Source organism: Trichosurus vulpecula, chromosome 4 (assembly GCF_011100635.1).
Source record: "Trichosurus vulpecula isolate mTriVul1 chromosome 4, mTriVul1.pri, whole genome shotgun sequence".
Taxonomy (NCBI): domain Eukaryota; kingdom Metazoa; phylum Chordata; class Mammalia; order Diprotodontia; family Phalangeridae; genus Trichosurus; species Trichosurus vulpecula.
Window position 1 is genome coordinate 278,447,162 of NC_050576.1, and position 22,553 is coordinate 278,469,714.

The following is a 22,553-nucleotide window of genomic DNA, read 5'->3' on the forward strand; positions in this document are numbered from 1 at the left end:
TCTCCCTCCTCCTCCTCCTCCTCCTCCTCCTCCTCCTCCTCTTCCTCCTTCTTCTACCAGAGCAAATCTTAAAAATGATCTACTTAGTTATAGTGGGATTGTGAGTTCAGTTGGTAAATGTCCCACAGCCAACAACATGATAGATCCTTGAAGTATAAAACAAAGTATACTCCTGTTTGAAGATGTAAGACAAAAACAATAAATCTTCCAAGGAAGAATTCCTGGACAAACAATGGGGTCAGAATGATATAGAATTCTGAACTTTTCAAAATGTATTTAATCATTTTCAGAAATCTTTCATCTACAACTAAGCAATTTCATAGTCTTGAGTGAATGGTCAACTCAGTAATATAAGGTTGTCTTAAACATGGAGAAATGAGGAAAACACATACTTAAGCTATCCCTTTTATTTTAACATAGGATCTGGGCCAGGTATGGTAGCCCTAGGGTCTCCAGAGAGTGGGCAAAGCATCAAGGAAAGGGAGGGGGTAACAAGAGGTCAATGAGGGCTGGTAGACTGGCAGCAGCATCTTAGAAAATTTTTCCTCTAATGGCTACCCTACCTTCTTTCTTCTTTCCTCTTGTCCCTACCAACTATTCCACCAAAATCCTTTTCCAAGGAGTTAACTGTATAGGGTGGTGTCTAATAGCATAGAACATGGTGAGAAGAGTCTAGGATTGCAGGTACAAGAGAGTGGGGGAAGAAAGGAAATCTCAAACAATCAGGAAGAAAAAGTAATTTCTATGGGTCATTGGCCATGCTGTTGGGTGAACCATTTATAGTTGTCCATTTCTACGTCAGTTGGGGTCCATCTTTCAATCACCTAAACAATTGGCAAGTAAAAAAATAAAACATCTCTCCATGAAAGCTCCTTCTTCCATTTGATCGATTCTCTCTAAATTTTGTTCTCTTCATTCCTATACTCCTAGCAGTAGAATTTCAGTCTTCAACAAACAAGTCCTCCTTTTGGAAATAACAAATTTCTATCCCTAGCTATACAAGCGCAGGATAGAAATCTAGACAGCAATATTAGCCATGTATTCTCTTTCTTGCTTAGAATATATCGAGACTTTTCTGATGGGCATGGTCAAAGCCTTAAACCAAACTGCCATTTTTTTCCTTTTAGGTGTAAGAACCTATGTTGACCCTTTTACATATGAAGATCCCAACCAAGCTGTTCGAGAGTTTGCCAAAGAAATTGATGCATCCTGCATTAAGATTGAAAAAGTCATAGGTGTGGGTAAGTATTGGAACTTTTTAATACTCCTATTTTGATAGGAATAATGAATAATGTTACTCTTATTTGAAAAACAAAATTAGGTATACAGTGGGGAGATGTGGCAGAAAATTTGATTGGGGACTGGGGGAGGTGTTGTGATCACAAATAAATCCCTGGATCCTAGTGGATACTTTTTTTTTTCTCCCAAAGGTGAGTTTGGTGAAGTGTGCAGTGGGCGTCTCAAAGTACCTGGGAAGAGAGAGATCTGTGTTGCTATTAAAACTCTTAAAGCTGGGTATACAGACAAGCAAAGGAGGGATTTCCTGAGTGAGGCCAGCATCATGGGACAGTTTGACCACCCAAACATCATCCACTTAGAAGGCGTAGTCACCAAATGTAAGTAGGTCACTCCTTTTCCAAGCCAATCTGGGAATTACTGGGAAATTAAATCCACATTTTCTTTCTAGGAAAATGACAGATGGAGGAGATCCACTGATTGCTAATAGGAGGAAATCAGTGCAGGACAAGTCATTAATCTTGTAGTCAGCTCTAAATGGGTTTATGGTTTCGTCTGATACCCTACCCCAAGGCAGCTTGCGAGTGATTTTCAGGAAATTAATACTGCAACTCTTTTTTGTATTCCATGGTATTGTTCAAATATCTGCTAGGCCAAAGTGATTGTCACAGGACAGGCAAGAGCAGATGGTGAGCCAAATAGATTTACACACTTTTTACATAAATACAACAAAATCTTACCCGCACCTTGTGCTAGAAGTTTCAAAGCCAGATGCAGCAGGTTGAGTTGAAGGAATCTTTATTATATTTAGAGACTTGTCTGCTCTTTCTGATTTATGGCTGCTGAAGCTCAGCTCCCATTCCCAGGAACACCTGGGTGAACCTTGCTTTCTTAGTCCATTAGCATTCACTGAGCCTGTGAACTATGCTTCAGTTAAAATATGACAGAGCTCAGCAGATGCAGTTTCCAAGCCAAAGCCTAAATACATCTGTAAGGCTGGCTCAGCCCAGCTTATAAAGTGGCATGAAGACAGTATAGCTGAAGCGGTTACTGTTTGTAATGGCCCTATTCCAAGGGCAGTGTGTAGTGAATGTGCCCTCACGTTACACTTACAATGAGTCGAGGATCAGAGTGAACTCAGAAGTATGTTTTCAGTGAAGCCAGTACTTTTCTTCATGAGGGAGGCACCACGGTCTAGCCGGGGAAAAAGGGACTGGATTTGGAATGATAGGACCTTGGTTCAAACCCCCACTCTGCCACTTAGTATGACTTTGCTTTGCCAAGGTCACTTCACTTCTGTGGGTCTCAGTTCCCTCATCTGTATAATGAAAGGGCTGGACTAAATGACCTGTTCCCATGCTAAATCTACAATCCTAAAATGTGGTTTATATAGGATTAAAAAAAAATGACCAGTGTATAAGATAATGGAATTGCTATATTGGATAGAAATGAAAAAGACTATGAAAATAAAACTAATGAGATACACAGAGTGTTTTGTTTGAGGCTGAGGGAGGCGAAATATGCTTCAAGATGTAAAAATGAGAAGACATTTTATTAATACTCTCCAAAGGCATCTTAAGAGCTACCTGCTTCTTTCCCTTCTCCCAAATGGAATTCTTGAGCAATAGAGGTAACTGAAATGACTGATATCCATCAAGATCTCAATCTATAAGGATCTAGACAGAGCTAGAGTCTTTCCATAAAGCTAATCTTAAAAGATCAAGTGAGATGCGTTGTGTTAATCACATTCTCTGTCATAGGAAAATGTGATATATATTTTTATCATTATCATATGCAAGGGATGTTTTTAAATGATAGAAAATATATAAAATGTAGCATAATATGATACTTCTTATGGTTGAGCATGCAATTAGCATTGAATATCTTACTTTACTTTTTTAAGATAAGTTTAACAGAGAAGATATTTTTCTGTGGCCTACAGGGCTATTCTGAGCCCCTCAGTCCTTTAATTAAAAGATAACATTCTGTTTAAATACTTCTGCAGGTCTCATTCTGTAAAAAGGAGTCTCTGTTTGGCTTGGGGTATTTTTTAGCCTTAGACAGTGAATTTCATAGCACCTCAGTAAAGGAGAGAGGTAACAGGGGATCTTTGTGTTAAAATCCCACTGTGCCTCTAAAACCCATAGCTATTACAGCTGTAACTGTTATAAATGACTAGATGCATTTGCATAATGCACTTGTCACTGAATTAAAATGATTTAAAATTTCCACCAAATGAGGTGGTGGTTTGGAGGTGGGGTGGTGGTGTGTGTGGTAGTTGGGAGGGTGAGCAAGGCAAATGGGATAGGCATCTCCTCCTCCCCCCACTGGATTTCTGTCTGTCTAGTTCCTGATGAAGGAGTCTACTGTAAGCCCAAATGGGCTATCTTAGAGCTCTTACTCCTTTGTTAGCAGTGCTTCTTATAGAAATAAATTTGTCTTCATTTTTCTTACAGAGCTTGTAAAGGCTGTGGAGAATGCTTGCCTTTAATAAACAAAAATAAAATGTAGCCCAAAAAATATATGAGGGAGTTACCATGGGAGTTGGTCTGGCAGAGTGGGAAGGTGTAGAAGTGGGAAGAAAGAGTGTGACTCTATTACCAGATGCCGGCTGAGTAACTTTTATTATTGATGGCAGGATCATAAATTCCCTTCGCCACCTCCTCTATCCTGCCTCTTTCTATTTCTCTGTCTTCCCTACCACTCAAGTAGTATCTGAGTAATGGAATTATGGGTTAATGCACTGAAAGAAGGGTCCCCATCCTTATTGGCTGATAAAGTATCTTTTGATGGAGGCAGGTTAATTAAAACTCATTTAGATGTATCTGTCCTGTCAAAAGACCATGGTCAAAGAAGCAAGGGGTAAAGGAACCTGGGAAATATGCAGTTTGGGTTAGAGGTTCTCATTTATATGAGGAGCCACAGAAAGGTAGGCTTTCCACTCTAATGCAGTGAAGTGAGGGAGAAGGGAAGGATGATGTATTTACTCAACTCTTTGCTGGGCTCCAAGATTCTTCCTCTTTCCTGCCTTTTATAGTTTCTCACATTATGGCATCCATAGTCTTATTCTCTCATCCAAAGGTTTCACTTCAGAAATTAAGAGCCCATTCTGGAAATTGCAAGCAAAGTGAGACTTTGGAACGAACAGAAATTTATTGGTGCAGAATAATTATGGGAGCTTTTCAATGTTGAAATATTCCAGAGCTATTTTCCCTGACTGATTGTCTAAATGGATACTGATGGTAAATGCAGCGAGCAAATTGTGAACATTTTTTGCTCTATCAAGCTAGCATTTTACTCTCTTCTAGGGCATCTTTAGTGACCCCATGCTTTTTTCCCCTTTCCCCCAGCCAAAAAAATAGGGAGAGGGAAATCTCCCCCACTATGTATGTATATGCATATAAATGAAAATTACTTATGACAATGCACATTTAAAATCAAACGGAGCTTTCCTAGAGATTTAAAATCTTGAGCCCTTTGCTAGAGCTGAGGAGGTTCATAGTAAGCATAACTTTCCTCTAAAATCTTTTTTGAAAAAGGAAAGGAAAACAAACAAGTAAAGTCAATGTTGTTTCCTCTGCCGTGCTTAGGAACAATGGGTTTTCTCTGTTGTACTCATCACAATGAAATAACATGTTGCTATTACATTCAACTCCCCTATGGATAAAACAATTCATTGAATCTCTTCTCTGGTGGTACTTTTTAATTTTTTTAAGCATATGGATAGAGTCTCTAGATATAAGGAGGAAAAGGAGAAAAAAAGAGGAATGTAGGGAGCCTGCTCTAAGAAAAGTGAAGAAAAAGTTTAAACCACTCATTCATGCTAAAAGTTCAAGATATCTCTGAAGTAATAAGGAAAAGAATCTTCTCATCCATTGACTCTTTAGCGGTCACATAAGATGTTTATGGAAGTGGGGGAAGAAGGGGGGAAGAAGGTCTACCCCTTTATCTTTCCCCTCTTTCCCCCTTACTTGAATGAGCAATTATCCATTCATATGATCCCTGGATACCAGAGGCCACTTTAAAGACCTTGTCAACAAGTCACCCAAAGGGTTAACCTTCCAGATGGAGATTAAACCTACTCGTCCTTTTAATATTTCATTCCCAGCTCCCCACAGCTGAGGCATAAGCTTGGCTTGTTTTAATTAAATTAGATCACATAAGACAGGTGTCTTGGCAGTAAAATCATGCATAGCCCATTTTTATCTCATTAACGATGGTGTTCATCAAGGAATTATGTTTTTCTTTCTGAAAACTCTAGGTAAACCTGTAATGATCATAACCGAGTACATGGAGAATGGCTCCTTGGATGCATTCCTTAGGGTATGTGACTATTTGATATTATATTCAAGATTGTTTGCACTTGGTAAATGAACTCACCCCCCATTCTAGGTATGACTTATGTTTGACTATCTTTATTGACTTTGAGTGGGTGGGGATAGGAGAAGAAAGGAAATACAAGATCAATGATTTTTTAAAGAGACTATTAAATAATCCATGATTAGTCAGTTCTCTGCTTGATTTATCCCCTTTCAGTGGGCTTGGCAGTGCCATAGATTCATTACAATTGGATAAATTCCATCTATCACAAGAAGCTTGTACCTAGATTATAAGATATATTCACCTAGTGAATTAGTGTCTTTGGTCAGAAATGCAAAGAAAGAATTTGGTGTTTGCTGTGTTTTGTGGTAGCTTGGTAATACTTGGCAATAATTTATTTTGGTATAGTGCTAATGAAGCTTTCCCCATTTCCTCCTTCCCCCCACCCTTTCGGGGCAGAAGAATGATGGAAGATTTACAGTGATTCAGTTGGTTGGGATGCTTCGTGGCATTGGTTCTGGGATGAAATACCTCTCTGATATGAGCTATGTACATAGAGATCTAGCTGCCCGGAACATCTTGGTCAATAGCAACTTGGTCTGTAAAGTATCTGACTTTGGCATGTCTCGTGTTCTTGAAGATGATCCTGAAGCAGCTTACACAACCAGGGTAAGTCTTGTACCAGTGGATTTTTGTTCTGAAAATTCGATGATGAAAATTGTGGCCTCCAAAAACCTATCACCCTTTTGTGTGTCAGGAAAATTAATAATTGATCTGAAACAGTCCTCAATTCACTGGACTGTTCTCTAAACGGAATTACTCTATTTTCAAAGGTATCTTTCTCAGAAGGATTTTGCCTCAAAGAAAAGAGATCCCAGATGTGTTAACTTTCACTAGAACTACTAACTAAGCAAAATGGACTCTATCTCCATTTTTTTTGGATGAGGAGTAATCTTAATTAAATTAATTAGCAAATTAACCTAAAGATAGCAACAACTAGAGAATAAAGAAGAGGAGGAAGGAGATGGCATTGTGCAGTTAGATTTAGAGTCATAGGACCTGGATTTGGATCTTTGCTCTATTACTTATTTTTTGTGTGGCTTTGGGCAAGTCATTTAACGTTTCTGGGTTGAGGTTTCTTCTTTTGTCAAATGAAGGAATTGGGTTACTCAGCCTCTCAGATGTCACCCACCTCTAAATCTACGACACTCTGGGAATATTTTCTCCATTTTGTTCCTCTCTGATCTTTTAAAGTCTTCATATTTTGAGAAATATTTCCCCTCTAAAATTTTTTTCTCCACTTGGTTAGTTAAGAAATGTGAAATGTATAGAATATGCATTTATAAAATGTTTTCATTATGGGGATTTTTTTTTCTACTTGCTAATGGTCTGCATTTTACTGTTGAAAGATAAGCAGGGATTTGAGCACAGTTAAGAGTTATCAGTTGGCAGTTAATGAGTCTGCTGTCCTGCCTTAGCAATCTGAGTATAAAATACTAATGGAATAAACACAGCAGCTCATAAAACAATTTACTGACCATTAAGACCAGCACCATTAAAATTAACACAAAGCAGAAAGTTTCCAGCCTTCTTCCCCCCCACCCCCACCCCCTTTAAATATTTGCCATTTTCCATCTGTGCCTGGAGCCTGATTTCAATATTCAGTGTCTCTGGCTGTAATTGCCCATTCTAATCTGTACCGTCTTGCATCTAGAGTTCATTCACTTAGAAAACAGGGAAGAGCTCTCCTTTTTCTCTAATAATCTGAAGGCGAGCAGTTACAGCAAACATTCTAGGAGGCAAAGGCAGAAATCAGTGTGGTAGTTCCTGTAGGAAGAGAGAGAATTTTAGTGTTAGGTGTTCTTGTTCAGAAGAAGCTGCAGAGAAACAATGCCATTTGCTGCCCTCTCTCTAGTCTTGTTTTAGTATCCATAATAAAGGAAAGGAAACTTTTGGATTCTTTCCACTGAACAGCTTAAAATGGGACTACTTCAGTTTGAATCAGTTCCCCCAGATGGTACCCTAGTAAAGTTTAAAGTCAATTAAAAACACCTTGTACATTAACATAAACAAACAGAGAAATTTCTGGCATGAGATGACTATGGTAAAAGAGAATCAGATAACCGGTTAGAACGTCCCGTAAACTCTAACAGATGGCTCTCTACTTTGGTTTGAAGAGTTGCCTTTTTTAAAACTTCAGTAAGAAATCACACCTTCCTACTCCTCTCCCACGCTGGACAGCTCGTAGAAAAAATGAATTAATATAGTACTCTAGCTAGCTTCTTCTCTTCTGTCTCTAAGACCCTACTTACCACTTCTTCTCCTGGTTACTTTGAACATACCTTTCGCGCTCAGTAAGGCATATGATGATAGTATAAGAAGAAGAGACAGTATTTATACTCCATTTTCAGTTTAGCCTCAATTTCATGATTGCCGAAGCAATCTTGAAAGCAGGGATCTTTAGGCTGCCAAATTAATATGCATCTAGAAAATAAAGTAAGAGAAGGGCCCAATCTCCTAAGAGCACATGCACTTCTACATTTTATCTGTTGTGGATGACATATTCATCTTGCTTTTTGTAACACCCACCACCACCAAAACCACCCTGACATACTATTAAGCTGAGGTTGGATACAATTTACTGATCCATGTCCCTGTGACTAAAGGAAACATATGGGTGAAATTACCTCTCTCAACATTGAAAACTTAGATGAAGCAAGCAAGGCTATCTTACTTTCTGGAATTGTTTTGGGAGCTGTCCCAGACACTCTACTGTCCTCTTCAAAAACAGTGATGTCATTCAGAAATTGCAGAGTCAATGTTGTGCTTAGGAAATAACTTATAGTTCAATGTTTATAGGGTGGCAAGATTCCCATCCGGTGGACTGCACCAGAAGCAATTGCTTATCGTAAATTCACATCTGCGAGTGATGTATGGAGCTATGGAATTGTGATGTGGGAAGTGATGTCTTATGGAGAGCGGCCCTACTGGGATATGTCCAACCAGGATGTAAGTTCTCTGTTCTGAAACAAATGGGTTTGGAATGAGATTTTAAGTGTTGTGGGATGGAGAAGTTGGGGGAGGGGGGTGTGTGGAATGGGGGTGGGGGAAGGTGTAGAATAGTGTCCTGTGAAACAATGAAGGCTATCAATCTAATGCATTGTTAGGATCATCCAATCCAACAAGAATTATTACTATATGTAAGTTACTGATGATTAAGAGGAAACAAAAAAGCCCAACCAAACAAAAATCATTCCCTGCTTTCAGAGAACCTAAATTCTTCTATATTCAATATTATGCATATAGGAAATAAATTGCATCACCTGCATCAGCAAGCTCTTTCACTTGATAAGCTTTCAAAATTAAATTCTTTTGTGGGGGGAAGGTTGGGGGATAGGAAAATTAAATATACCCAAATGTGAAGTGAACATCAATTCCTCACACACATTTCCTAAAAAGTTAGGGTTAGTGGGAAAAAGGGGTTAATATTTTAACTCTGGTGAAGTTGTAATTAGAACTTGCACCAGTATCTCAGTAACAGAAAGCTGCCCCTTGAGAACACTGAAAAACAGCTTCACTAAATGACCCTTTGTAAATTATGCACATCCCTTTAACTGTGCCATCTGGACTTTGAGTCCATTTCATAAGGGAGTGCATCCACACAGTGCCTACAATTGCAGGAAAAGCACTCAATAATGATACTAATAAGATTCTGTGGGGACAGAACTTGGTGCAAACATCTCAGGTGAAAAAGACCAAAAGCCAGAAACAACCGGGGTCCCAATTGCTTTCCTGGGAGATTGATTTGAAGATATTAAAAAAAAAATTAAACCTGGAATTTGAGCTCAGTTGTTTGGGGAAAGGGATTACAATAAAACAATTCACATTGATACAGTGCTTTGAAGTTAACAGAGTGCTTTCCTCACACCAATTCTATGAAGTAGGGAGTATAACTATTTATTAGTCCATTATATAAATGTAGAAACAGGCCCAGAGATGCTAAATGTCAATCAGGCTACTGAAAAGTGGATTCCAATAAAATCATTCTAGGAAGTTGTTGTTATTGTGTGAATGTGTGTAATCTCCTGTTTTATAAAAGTTAGTCTGTTGACAAGAAGTTAGATCTTGCTGCCATTTCAATCTACCCTTTCTTAAAAAAGGATATTATGCATTATTAGAGGTAGTCTTTGTATTGGGTGTTTTTGCTTATTTGTTTTTCTTTGTTAAAAGAGAAGTTCAATCTGGAGTGGAGCCAAAAGACTCCTCTACCCCCATGATTGTGATATGATAACAAAAGGCATCAAAAATGTACTTTCAATAAAAAAAATAAGGATATCCTTTTCAATTTCCTCCACATGTGAAGGCTCTCTAAGACTCCCTTGCCCTCCTGAATCAACAGGAGGTCATGGGGCTTAACAATTAATCTAAAAACCAGATGTGCTTAAGAAAGATGATGTGTTTGATTTTTTATCAGTGAAAGATTGCTTTGGATTAAGAGAATAGTTAATACATTTCTTGTTTTGTGGGTCAAAAAAGATCCCTGAATCTGAATAACTCGATTAAATGGGGTAGTTAATGTTGACATGGTATTATCTGTAAATTGCAAAAGAAGAGTCACTGCACATGGGAAGAAAGGCAGCAGCTAGCATAACTGATAGATAATTACAGCCTTGAAAAGACTGTGTGGTGGTGACGGGTAGCATAATATATCGTTTGCTAAAATTATTCTATGCAAAGAGCAGAAAGTGGCTTCCTGTAGTATTAGGATTCAGGTTGGAAGCTCAGAGAGAGAGCCAAAGGTAAACTATCCAAGCCAAGGGCAGCTCATGCATTTGTATATTTATTTTGATTCTTTGAGCTTTCTTCAGTTTCATCTGAGACTCAGAGTATCGTTCCCACAAGAGCAGACCCTTTAAAAATATTTCCAGATGTCCGTTGTCCTGTTGTGTCTATTTTCAAACTTGTAGCTTTGACAAAGGCCTTTAGCTATTTAGCTAATTCTTTCTAATTTGGAGTTTTGGGGAAGGCCTGATTTGTCTCACTTTGTGACCTGCCTATTCTATATCATTTTGAATATGCTTTTCATTGTTTTAAGCCTTTAAATTTTGTAAATTATATAGAGGAAACAGCAGGTTTTCAACAGACACAGATTGTCATCCTTATAGTATTAGCTGGACATCTACATGTGTGTAGCTTTGGGCCAGACAATGTATAAAACAAGTGTGAATTCTTGTGATTTTGAAACAGACAGCACAGATATGGACAAACCTTGACCTCAGGAAATGCAACTGAAGAATGGCCTTCATGAGCAAGAATTATTGGCACTTTGGCACTTTGAGAAAAAGAAATTGATGTAAATCTGTCTTAATGCTAGCAAGATTTCTGATTCTGTGCTACATGACACGGTCATCAATAAACTAAGAAAGTGTGCTCTAGGAGACATAAGTAGTTTTCCAACTGGCTCCAGGGTTAGTGTAAGTCTGACATAACAAATGGTGGTAGGCAACCATTGGTCCCAGACCCCCCTAGTGTTCTGTACTTTTTCATTAGTTGAGTGTAGAACCTTCACCTGAAATGTGGAGTTGAGTCATGATCTGAGGCATGGCCAGTAGCTAGAAGGATATAACTAGAATTCAAAAGTACTAAAAGAGCCCATTCCAATTCAACAATCGTTTCTTAAATGCTCCCGTATGCTAGGCATTATGGGTAAAAATTCAAAATAAAACCAGTACCTTCCCTGAAGAAGATTATGTTCTAGATTACTGTCCTTCCTCACCCTTCAATATGATCTCCTACTGAAGTCTAGATTATGCATTTTCATCCTCTCACTTCCCCACCCCCAGCTCACTGTGATCCACAGCTGCTAACATTCCTACCAATTTTGTGCCTGTCTTCCAACAGATAGAATCTTTACTCCTCACTTCTCACTTCCTTGTCTTTAATGGGAATTTAGTTCTTAAGCTGATGGGAATGGTCAATGAGGTTTCAACATGTTCAACTATAGGGAAAGATATAAGAGGAAGAAAAACAAACACTACAAATTCAGCCTTGGCTTTTCATGGTTGTAGAATAAAAAGCTCTTGGCCATAATGAACAGTGGATTGGTTTGGGGGCAGTGGTAAATACAACAACAGAGTTAAACTATCATTAGTGGGCATGACGTAGGCCTGCTTGTATCAGAAAGTGTAAATGACCTTTTCTTAGCAAAGGGTCACATTGCTGAGGAATCAGCATTATGGTCACCATGATGGCTGGTGTGTAAACTCTATGGCAGCTCCCTTAGAATGTTTGGTTATAAGACATTACCAGGACCAAAGAAATGAAACAAGAGTTGGTTGGTAGGTTACTGATAGAGGATGCAGAAACTCTGAGTTATCCTTTCTTTTCACTCAGCACTGGCCACAACCTAACAGAGGGCTTTGTCTGTGTCTGGGTTCCATACTTGCAAAGTAAGATGTTAGAAATGTGGAAAGGATTCAGAAATGAACCATGAAGGTGGTTAAGTGTTTGGAAAACAGTGCCTGTGAGAACAAGTTAGAAGAATTAGGATTGTGAACTTGGAAAAGTGAAGGCTGAATTCTGACAATAATAGTATAAAAAAGAGCTTTTACATAGCACATCGGCAGGTTCATTAAATGGAAAAAGGTCCCCTTATAGAGTATGATTTGGTGAGGCAGGGATAAGGGCTTTCTCCTTTAAAATAAGCCGCTGTCCTACTGGTCATTCCATCTCTCTTTCCATTTTAAAAGTCACTGGATGACTGCTTGAGAGTTGAAAGGGCCCTTACAAGTCATCTGGTACAATCTTCTCATTTTAAAGATGAGAAAATTGAGACCCAGAGAAGTGATTTCCTTAAGGTCAGAACCGGGATTTGAACCTGTGTCCTCTGTCTCTTAATGCAGCATTCTTTCCTTCTCTCTCTCTCTCTCTCTCTCTCTCTCTCTCTCTCTCTCTCTCTCTCTCTCTCTCTCTCTCTCTCTTTCTCTCACCTCCCCCCTCCAAGGTCTTTGAGAATCCTTTAAAAAATATAAATACCCCCTTCTAAGATTATCCGTAAATACCTTTAGTGGCTGATTGTGGACAGCCAGCTGAGAGTAGGAATGAGTCATGAACTAGGTACCTGGAAGACTCGAGGGGATACTGAATGAAAGAGCAGGGGCCCTGGTGGAAGGAGACAGATGCCAAAGACAAATTTCACCTCCATCACTGTTTTGCTGGCCTGTCTGGTGCTGGTGATCAGCCAGATCCTTTTTAAAATCTCTGCTCTGGCAGAATAAGAGGAAATGGGCTTAAGCTGAAACATGAGGGATTCAAGTCTTAATGAGGGTTATTACACACTGGAACTGCTTTCTGAGGGAGGTCCTTAAAAAGAAGTTAGAGTTCATGTCACCTCCCTAGTAATATTTGGGTATGATTATGTCAGACGTCTATAGGGGTAAAAGGGCAGACTAGATCATATCTCAAGGTTCCTATTTCTTTGGTAGTGTTGTTATTCAGTCCTTTCAGTCGTGTCTGACTGTTGCTGACCCCATTTGGGATTTTCTTGGCAAAGATAGTGGAGTGGTTTTCCATTTCCTTCTCCAGCTCATTTTATAGATGAGGAAACTGATATACATACATACATACATACATACACACACACACACACACATATATATATATATATATGTATGTATGTATATATGTATATGTATAAGGGTTAAGTGACTTGGCCAGGGTCAAACAACTAGTAAGTGTCTGAGGCCAGATTTGATTTCAGGAAGATAAGTCTTCTTGGTTCCAAGCCCAGCACTCTATCCACTGTGCCACCTAGCTGCCCTCTCCCTATTTCTACCTTTGTTTTTCTAAAAATGGTAAATTTCTATGTGCTCTTGCTTCAGGTATTCAGATAGAGAATGCTTGCCAGTTGGGAACATCCCATGACAAATCCCAACCTTCCTTTTCTGTGGTCAGAGATACAGGGGACATATTTGGCCACTGTGAACAAGATGGAACTGGGAGCTGCTCCCAATCCTTCAGCTTGTTGGCAAGCCAGGCCCAGGAATAAGAGTAGGGTCAGGATCGGGAGCCCATATGCCAGCTTGTCTGGCAGCCTATGACTTTCTTTGTATTGTCATGCACAGGTTATAAAAGCCATTGAGGAAGGCTACCGGCTACCTCCACCGATGGACTGCCCCATTGCTCTCCACCAGCTGATGCTAGACTGCTGGCAGAAGGAAAGAAGTGATAGGCCTAAATTTGGACAGATTGTCAACATGTTGGACAAACTCATCCGCAACCCCAACAGCTTGAAGAGGACGGGTACCGAGAGCTCCAGGTCAGCGGTGCTTACGTAATGGTGATAGATGAGGGAACCTATGGAAGGTGACAGGCACGCAGTAACTCACCTCACTTGGATTCTGTTTTCCTATTAGTGGATGCTTCATGGCTATCCCCAGTATGGGCAGTCTTTTTCTTCAATGAGGGATTGTTTTCGAGAAATGCTTTTGCTGGCATTCCTTGTTAATGCTGAAGAGCTCAGCACCTGGGGGGCTGAAAGGAATAATTACGATTTAAAAAAAAAGTCAACGAAACTGTTACGTAAATCTAGTTAGTCTTGAAAATTTTAGGAAAAATGGACATCGCGTGCAGTTTTGAAAGGTGTTCCATGCCAAGTGAAGATGCCAAATTCCCGAAAAGGGACAATTACCTAGAGGCAGTATAGAAGAGATGGAGGGAAAAAAATGATTTAGAAACTAAAAATGTGTCACTGTTTACAGAAAGCTGAGGCTGATCTTGGATTTGCAAGGAAAAACTGTTCTCCTGATTCCAACATAACAGACATTGAAATGTTAGTCTGAAAAAAAGTTACTACATATCCTAAGACAGATAAGCAATTCTAGCCCTCTAGTACTTACTATTTGGCTTCCAAAATGAATAGACATTGAGATAATATAGGGGGAAAAGACAATACTCTGAAGCTTGTAGAATGTAGTTAAAAATATAAAATAATTGTACTGCCCATGAATAAGACATTTTGGGGGAAGAGGAAAGGTAAGGATGAGGGGAGCAAGATAAAGAAATTATCGGTAAAGAAAATGGGCAAACAGTAGGCCCTGAAAGCATCATAAAGACCCAACAGTGCCATTAAAGGGCAACCTGGTTAAAGATCTTCATAGTGGTGTGTAAATAAAGATAAAATAAAGCTGAAAGCTTCTTAAATGTCTAACAATAGGAGAGTAGTTAAATCAATTGTGGCCTATTCTTGTAATGGGCTATTATAATGCAATTAAGAATGACAAGTGTGAGAAAAACAAACTCATCTGTAAAGATGTAATGCAGAAGGGGAGGGGGTAAGCAGGAGGAGAAGAAGAGAGTACACAATACTTACAACCAAATGAGAGAAAAGAAGGGGAAGGAATGGACAATCAGAATCCTACAGGGAGGGAGTGATGAGAATTTGTAACGATTCCTTTACCTGTAGAAATTAATTAAGTATGGATTGTTCCTAAGTCAATTTTGTCAGTTGAATTGATGTTCTGTATGAAGTTGTTAATAAAGTATTTAATTTTTTAAAAAGGGTAAAAAGGAAATGTGTTTTGTCAAGCAAAAAAAAAACAATCTTTCCACATAAAGACTGTGATGTAACCTGTGAACCTGTATCTGCTACATTTCCCATCCATGAACAATGCACACATACATTTGGCATGGTCTTAGAGCAGCGCATACAAAGATTAATATTTTCAATCCAAGGAACTTGTTGTCCTGTACTCATGAGATCAGAAAGATACAAAAAAGAAACACACATTCACACACGATACATCTGAGGAACCAATCCTACCCAGTTGTTTGGCATCTCTCGCCCCAACCCCTTTCCTCTCACACCCTAAACCTTACATATACACATACACACACACACACACACACACACACACACACACACACACACACACCAAAATGTCTAGAAAGATGTCCTTGAAGCCATGGGAAACCTGGATTCAAGTCTCACTTCTTTTTTTTTCTTTTTTTGGAGGGTGGAAGCAGGGCAATTGGGGTTACGTGACTTGCCCAAGGTCACTCAGCTAGTAAGTATGTCAGGTGTCTGAGGCAAGATTTGAACTCAGGTCCTCCTTACTCCAAGGCCGGTGCTCTACTCACTGAGTCACCTAGATGCCCCCAAGTCCCACTTCTGACACACAGTGATGGCATTGCGCTGGACAAGTCCTTTGACCTCTCAAAGCTTTAGGGAGATGTCACATTCCATCAGAACTCCCAAGTGCAGCCTAAACTAGATTAAAATATAATTGGGCAATGGGGAATGTTATAAGTAAAAATACAATACCACATAGGTAATGTTAATCTGTAGTTTTCTAAGTCAATCTGCAGCCCACAGGGATTTCTTTAAATTTGAGTCTGACACTTTCTTGAAGTCTCTGAGTTGATCAGAAGATGCTGACTTGCATTGGTAAAGGGAGTTTTCTCACTTGGGAGTTCCTGATACCAGTAGAATCACCAGTCATGTCCCTATCTCTCTAGAATAAACCCCCTACAGTGCCCTGAGTGCATAAGATACAGAATAGCAAGCACAGAGTGGATGGTCAGGCCTCCTTTGCATCCCTAGGTAGCTTTATTATGGAAATGAGTAGTGGGGACTAGAAGGGAGGAGGAGGAAAGAAAGCTTACAATTCCCTTGCTCATCCTTATTTCCCGCTTTGCTTACTAATTTTAAACTTTGGATAGCTGGTTTTTGCTAGGGACAAAATTAGAGAAGATCTGGTGATAGGAATTTCTGTGAAGTGTGCTCTCCAGTTTTCACATCCCCGGTTCAAGCGGTCTTCGTGCCAGTGGTCACCTCACCTTGGAAAAGACAAAATTCAATTAGCAGTCATCCCTGAGCTTGTTTTTGGTCTCTGTCAGTGGGGCCAAGACAGGAGAAGAGAGACCACAATGTGGATGGGATATAGCCACTGAAGAGTGGCCATGTTTCAATCACAGCCGTTATGTCTGCACATATGGCAGGTTACCCAGAATGTTTTCTTGGAATGATAAGTAACAAACAAGGTGTTGCTGTTCCTAATTCTGTTCCTGACATTCCTGGATAGCACCAGGGGAAACCTATTTTTCAGTTTTAAACAGTTGCACTCCTGGATGATAATTTATCATGTACATTCAAGAAAAGATGGGCTATTTGACCAAAGAGGCTATTATTATCTCAGTTCCTCCACGAGGTTCACAAAGCATTTGCTGGCTCACAAGTGAAATGCAACTTTTTTGGTTAAATTATTTCAGAAGACGAGCATAATAATATCAAGGGACTCCTGCCCCTTCTGCCAGGGGAGCATTGTTCATTCTCTCATTTTGCCATGTTGTTTTTTTCTTTGTTGCCCTAAAGCCAAAAGGTCCCTAAAGTGGGTATGTTTTTTCCATCCCCCCCATTAGCTTTCCCATCCCTCTATTATATTTTTCATATGCTAAACTGACTCATAGATCCTATAAGATGTGGAATTGAGGAAGGTATAGACCAGGGCTTCTTAACTTTTTTTTTCATCATGAATCCTTTTGGCAGTTTAGGGAAGCCTGTGGTTCCATCTCAGAAGTAATATTTTTAAATTCACAAAACAAAGTATGTAGGATTACTGAGAAAATTATATTGAAATATATTCATCAATATATTTTAAAAAAACAAGTTTATGCGACCCCAGACTGAAGACTTCTTCAATAGACAGATTTACTCTATCATAGAAAAGAGAGAGGGATCATACAAATGTAGATTTAGACCTCAGTGGTCCCATCTTTGCCATAGAGTTGGAGGGATTCGCTCAAAGTCTCAGAGTGGCAGAGTTGGGATTCGAACTCCAGGCCTTTGACTCCAAATGCAGTTTTATTTTTGCCCTACAAGGATTTGAGACTAGGGGTATCATTCAAAGCAAATCAACCTTTGTCCATATTCAGCATTTTGAATTAAGTCCACTATGATCATAACATACAGATCATAAGTTATATATGATAAATGTATACACACACAGAAATACTGAAGAGTCTTCAAGGAAAAAATACACAAGCATCAATATGATTTTATAGTTAGTTCTAAGTAAAAGTATACTAGATGACTATCAACATAGAGACTGTAGGATTAGGTAAATATTCAATGAACAAAAAGAAGACCACAACCACCCTGACGAATAGGTCCTATTAATATGCTAGTATGTCTTAATACCATAAGGAATGCCAAGAATTCTGTCTGGATCCTTGGTAGCATTTGACAGTGACCTTATAAAAAACACCTGGCATGAAATATACATAAACTAATAAATAAGCTAATAATAAGTGTATTGAATTTGTTGAAATCATTATTTTGCAGCCCCAGCCAGGGAATATGAGAAGCACATTCCACAGCCCAAACAATGATCAAAGTGACCATTATTCCCGCCAGTCTTGGCACACGTGCTGCTCAGGAATGGATTGATTAAAAGAGGGATTAACTCCCTGCTGTCCCAAGTTTGTTTCAATGAACCGAGCTTGCCTGAAAAACTGGTTGGAAACATGCTTGACTTGAGCTCTTGCTGTTTTCTGTGCTTCTCTCAAGTCTGGCAGGCTACAGGCTCATGGTTCCCGCCCTCTGCCTCGGCCCCTCCCCAACCCCAACTCAGACTTCACTGGGGTTTCTATAGTTGCTGAACCCAAGTCTATGATATGTCATGCTGGTGAGGGCCAAACTCATTCTGTGTGGAATATGGCCAGAGAAGCACAGCCAAGGTGTAAATGCTATGATAAAGAATATGATAAAAGCTATGAACATCAATGTACTGGAAAATCCAGTAAATCCTGAAAATTGAATTAAAAAAAAACCACACACACACAAAATACAAATATGACAGGTAACATATAACCTTATGACTTTGTAAGAGGGAAAAATTTACACACACACACACACATATTCCTTAGATTACACTTCATAGTTATGGTATCTGGAAGAGGTAGCATTATCCAACGGATAGTGGGGTGGCCTCAAAGGCAAGTAGATATAAGTTCAAATCTTGCTTCTTATTAATACTTGATCCGGTGATCAAGGGAAAGTCATTTAAAGTCTTAGTACCCCGGGCATCTTTCTAAGACTACAAGTTACAGATTTAACATATATTATACTCATTAAATGTTTCCTTACTTTGATACTGCCCAATAAACATGCTATTTAATCTGTGCCTTATAGGACAGTGAAATCATAGGTTTCTAAGTAGAGTTACCCCCCACTTTGAGCCCCAGTAGCTTGCCCACAGCTCAAACAAGGCAACAATTTGCCCATTGCTCAGTCTCTTACTTCATGCAAAAATCTCATGATTACATTTCATCTAGAGCAACATCTGAGTATAAGTTACAGATCTGGACTGTGAGTTATAGTCTTAAAGTTACAGACCACGAGTGGCTGCTCAGTTTGGGTAGGCAGTTTCCACGTCAGAAATTGAAATCACAGGTTCAGACTTTTCTCCTCCCTCATTTAAAGGAACAAAAAGACCATGTTATCCAGAGGTTTTATCCCTTCCCTCTTACACTTGTAATCTTTAGGTAGTTTGAACTTTGTGTCTTGTTATCCCTTTGATTCCAACCATTTGTCCCCTCTCATTCTATTTCCAGGCCCAACACTGCCTTGTTGGATCCCAGCTCTCCTGAATTCTCTGCTGTGGTATCTGTAGGTGATTGGCTGCAAGCCATTAAAATGGACCGGTATAAGGACAACTTCACAGCTGCCGGTTACACCACCCTCGAGGCTGTGGTGCACATGAACCAGGAGTAAGTACTCAGCGATATAACAAAAAAGGGTAAATCTAGATTTAATCAGTCTTTTAAATTTAATTTAATTTTATTTATTTATTTTGCTTGGAGCTTGCATACTCATCTCGCTCATTATGACATGGAATGCCTCTCATTTTGATCAAACGTAATTTTGCAAAGCATCTACATTGTTACATTAAATTGCTTAATTAAACATTTCTCTACACCTGCCTTGTTGTGCTATATTAATTGTGCCTGATTCAAATATATGTTTGCATCAGCCTCAGAAATGAGAACCTGAGCCCTCTTTTCTCTCTTTTGCCCCCGATGCAGTGACCTGGCGAGAATCGGCATCACGGCCGCCACGCACCAGAACAAGATCTTGAACAGCGTCCAGGCAATGCGGACCCAAATGCAACAGATGCACGGCAGGATGGTTCCTGTCTGAGCCAGTACTGAATAAACTCAAAACTCTTGCAATTAGTTTACCTCATCCATGCACTTTAATTGAAGACCTGCACTTTTTTTACTTCGTTCTCGCCCTCTGAAATAAAAATCTGCAGCATTGCTTGGTGGATGGAATTGCTGAAACTGTGGGCCTCCACTATAGAAATGACAACGTGTCATTGAAACCAGACCTGGAACAAATTGTTTCTCAAAATATATTGCCGTCGATCCACAGTGTGTAATATACATGTACCTATATAAATATAACATCACCTCCAAGTTTTTTGGTGTTGTGTTTGTTGCCAGATGCTGGGCTTCTACCCACAGCCTTTCTCCTCTCCCCTTGGAATTACATCCATAGTATTTTATTTGTGGGATAAATCACACTCCTGCATCTTTCACTGGAATGAAGAATTTGCCCAGGATATCCTCTACAGACTTGATCTTGGCTTACAGGGCATCATAGATACTGAGGGAAAATCTCCGTGAAAAATACCATGTGGCTGCTCAGTGCCTCGCCATAGGTGCTCGGCTGGGGCCAGGCTTAAGCTGCCTTGTGGATTACTGGAAAAGAAAGGAAGAAAGAAAAAAAAAAACAGGGAAAAACATAACATACCGAAACCTCTACAAATGAGGTCTGTTTCTTTTCTAGTTGTTTCTGTGCCATATAATATCTTATCCTATGAACGCTATGGACATTTTTGTAACTACCTTACTGACAGCTGCCTCTGACAATCTTGGATTGGCAACTTCCATACTTCCCTTGTTTTTAGAAGCAACCACAAAGCGAAAAGGTCAGTGAAAGAGCAAACAATGCATTTTTCTCCCCAGTGTATACCCCTGTTGAGTGTCTCTTTACTTGAAATACTGCCTGATAAACATGCTATTTAATCTGTGCCTTGTAAGACAGTGGAATCGTATATTTCTAAGAAGAGGTACTCCCTACTCTGAGCTCCAGTAGCTTGCCCAGGGCTCAAGCAAGATAATAATTTGCCCTTTCTCAGTCTCTCACTTCATGCAAAATTCTAGTGATTACCTTTGATGGCCCTTCTATAACTCTGGCTGAGCCAGAAAGAACATCCCCCCAATATTTTCCAGTCTTCTATAATAAGCCAATCCAACTCTCTCTCTCTCTCTCTCTCTCTCTCTCTCTCTCTCTCTGTTTCTCTCTCTCTCTCTGTCTCTCTCCATATATATATATATATATATATATATATATATATATATATATATATATATATATATATATATATATATATTCTATTATCTATTGCTACCATTTGCATTAAAAGAAAATCACAGTTATTTCCCAGTATTGGAAATACCCATGTCATTGAACCTGCCCTGGTTACAAAGAATCCCACCCCAGAAAGCATTTAAGTCTGACAGTATGAGACAATAATCCAGACCTCTAGTTCCCTACTTCTTTACATCTCCACCTCTGATCTATAAAACTCACTTTAGAACTAACTTAATTTGCAATTGAAATGTTTAACTGCCTTTTAATATTTTCATTTACTTTATTGTAGACATATTTTTATAGTATTGCTTCATTTACTCTGAATCATTTCTTAGCATGTCTCTTTGAATTCGTGGTATTTATTTTGCTTAAGAATGAATTAATGAATGAAAAAGCATTTATTAAGATTTTACTGTCTTCTAAATATTGTTTTAAGGGCTAGGGTTACATATACAAGAAAGCAAGACAGTACATTACTTGATAAGCTTGCATTCCAATAGGGAGATACAGCATAGAGGTAGGGGAATACAGGCCTGGGAGGGACACTTAGGGCCATGATAGAGAACAAAGATAGGCCCTTTCTGGGAACAATGGAAAAAATGATTTGATAATGGTTCAAGAACTGGAGATAGGAGACAGGGAAGGGGCATGCAAATGGCAGCAACGTGGCTGATGGGTCTGTTGAAAAGACTGTTGAGGACTGGGGAAATGAAGCAGAGCAAGGCTGAAACCTGGCTGAGATAGTAGGTCAGGTGCGACAGTTTCCAATTCGGAAAGCAGAGGAGCCCAGAGGTGGAAGTTTTAGACATGATGGTGGGATTTAAACATTCTAACCAGGGTCTCTGGTCTAGGCAACAAGGCTGTTTAGAAGATCAATAGGTATCCATTTTTGTGGTCACTGGGCGATGTAGTGGATAGATCTTTGGACTTAGAGTAGGGAAAACCTGAGTTCAAATCCTCCCTCTGACATTTACTGTGTGTCCCTGGGAGAGTCACTTAACTTGTCTCAGTTTCCTTACTGTAAAATGAGGATAATAGCATCAGACTCAGAGTTGTTGTGAGGCTCCAATACAACAATGCTACACAAATGATCACTATTATTAATCTGCTTTTTTTTTGTTAGTATTTTGTTATATTAAGGACCTATCTACTCCTCTGTCATTGATCTCTTTGGTATAGTGTGATTGTTGGGTCAGAGGTCAATTAGTTGCTTTTCTTGCATCATTACAAAATTTGAGAGATATTTCTTGACAAATAGTTCAGGGAGTCAGAGTAGCCTTTAGTGAAATAAGAAATGATACTGTTCTAGGTCTATCTGAATAAACAGACCCAGATGCTTAGAAAATCTAGAATACTTTTGTGAGTGGGATGATTTTTCTTCTGGGTAAAATTAAAAACGTGAATTTTAGAAGACTATAATCCGTCAATAATTAGTCATTAAGAGCCATTGTTGTTGTTGTTGAGTTGTTTTAGTCATCAGACTCTTTGTGACCCCATTTGGAGTTTTCTTGGCAAAAATACTGGTGTGCTTTGCCACTTCTCTCTCTAGTTCATTTGACAG

General features: G+C 39.2%; 1 protein-coding gene across 1 annotated transcript in view; it reads left to right on the forward strand.

Annotated features, from left to right (window-relative positions):
- EPHA4 (EPH receptor A4) overlaps positions 1–22,553 on the forward strand; it is a 169,212-nt gene that overhangs the window by 139,935 nt on the left and 6,724 nt on the right. Inside the window, exons 10-17 of the mRNA XM_036754831.1 lie at positions 1,128–1,241; positions 1,431–1,616; positions 5,498–5,559; positions 6,016–6,225; positions 8,416–8,565; positions 13,680–13,873; positions 19,168–19,323; positions 19,639–20,546. Of these exons, the coding sequence (XP_036610726.1) occupies positions 1,128–1,241; positions 1,431–1,616; positions 5,498–5,559; positions 6,016–6,225; positions 8,416–8,565; positions 13,680–13,873; positions 19,168–19,323; positions 19,639–19,753 (1,187 nt within the window). The 3' untranslated portion in view covers positions 19,754–20,546. The remainder of the gene's footprint in view (positions 1–1,127; positions 1,242–1,430; positions 1,617–5,497; positions 5,560–6,015; positions 6,226–8,415; positions 8,566–13,679; positions 13,874–19,167; positions 19,324–19,638; positions 20,547–22,553) is intronic.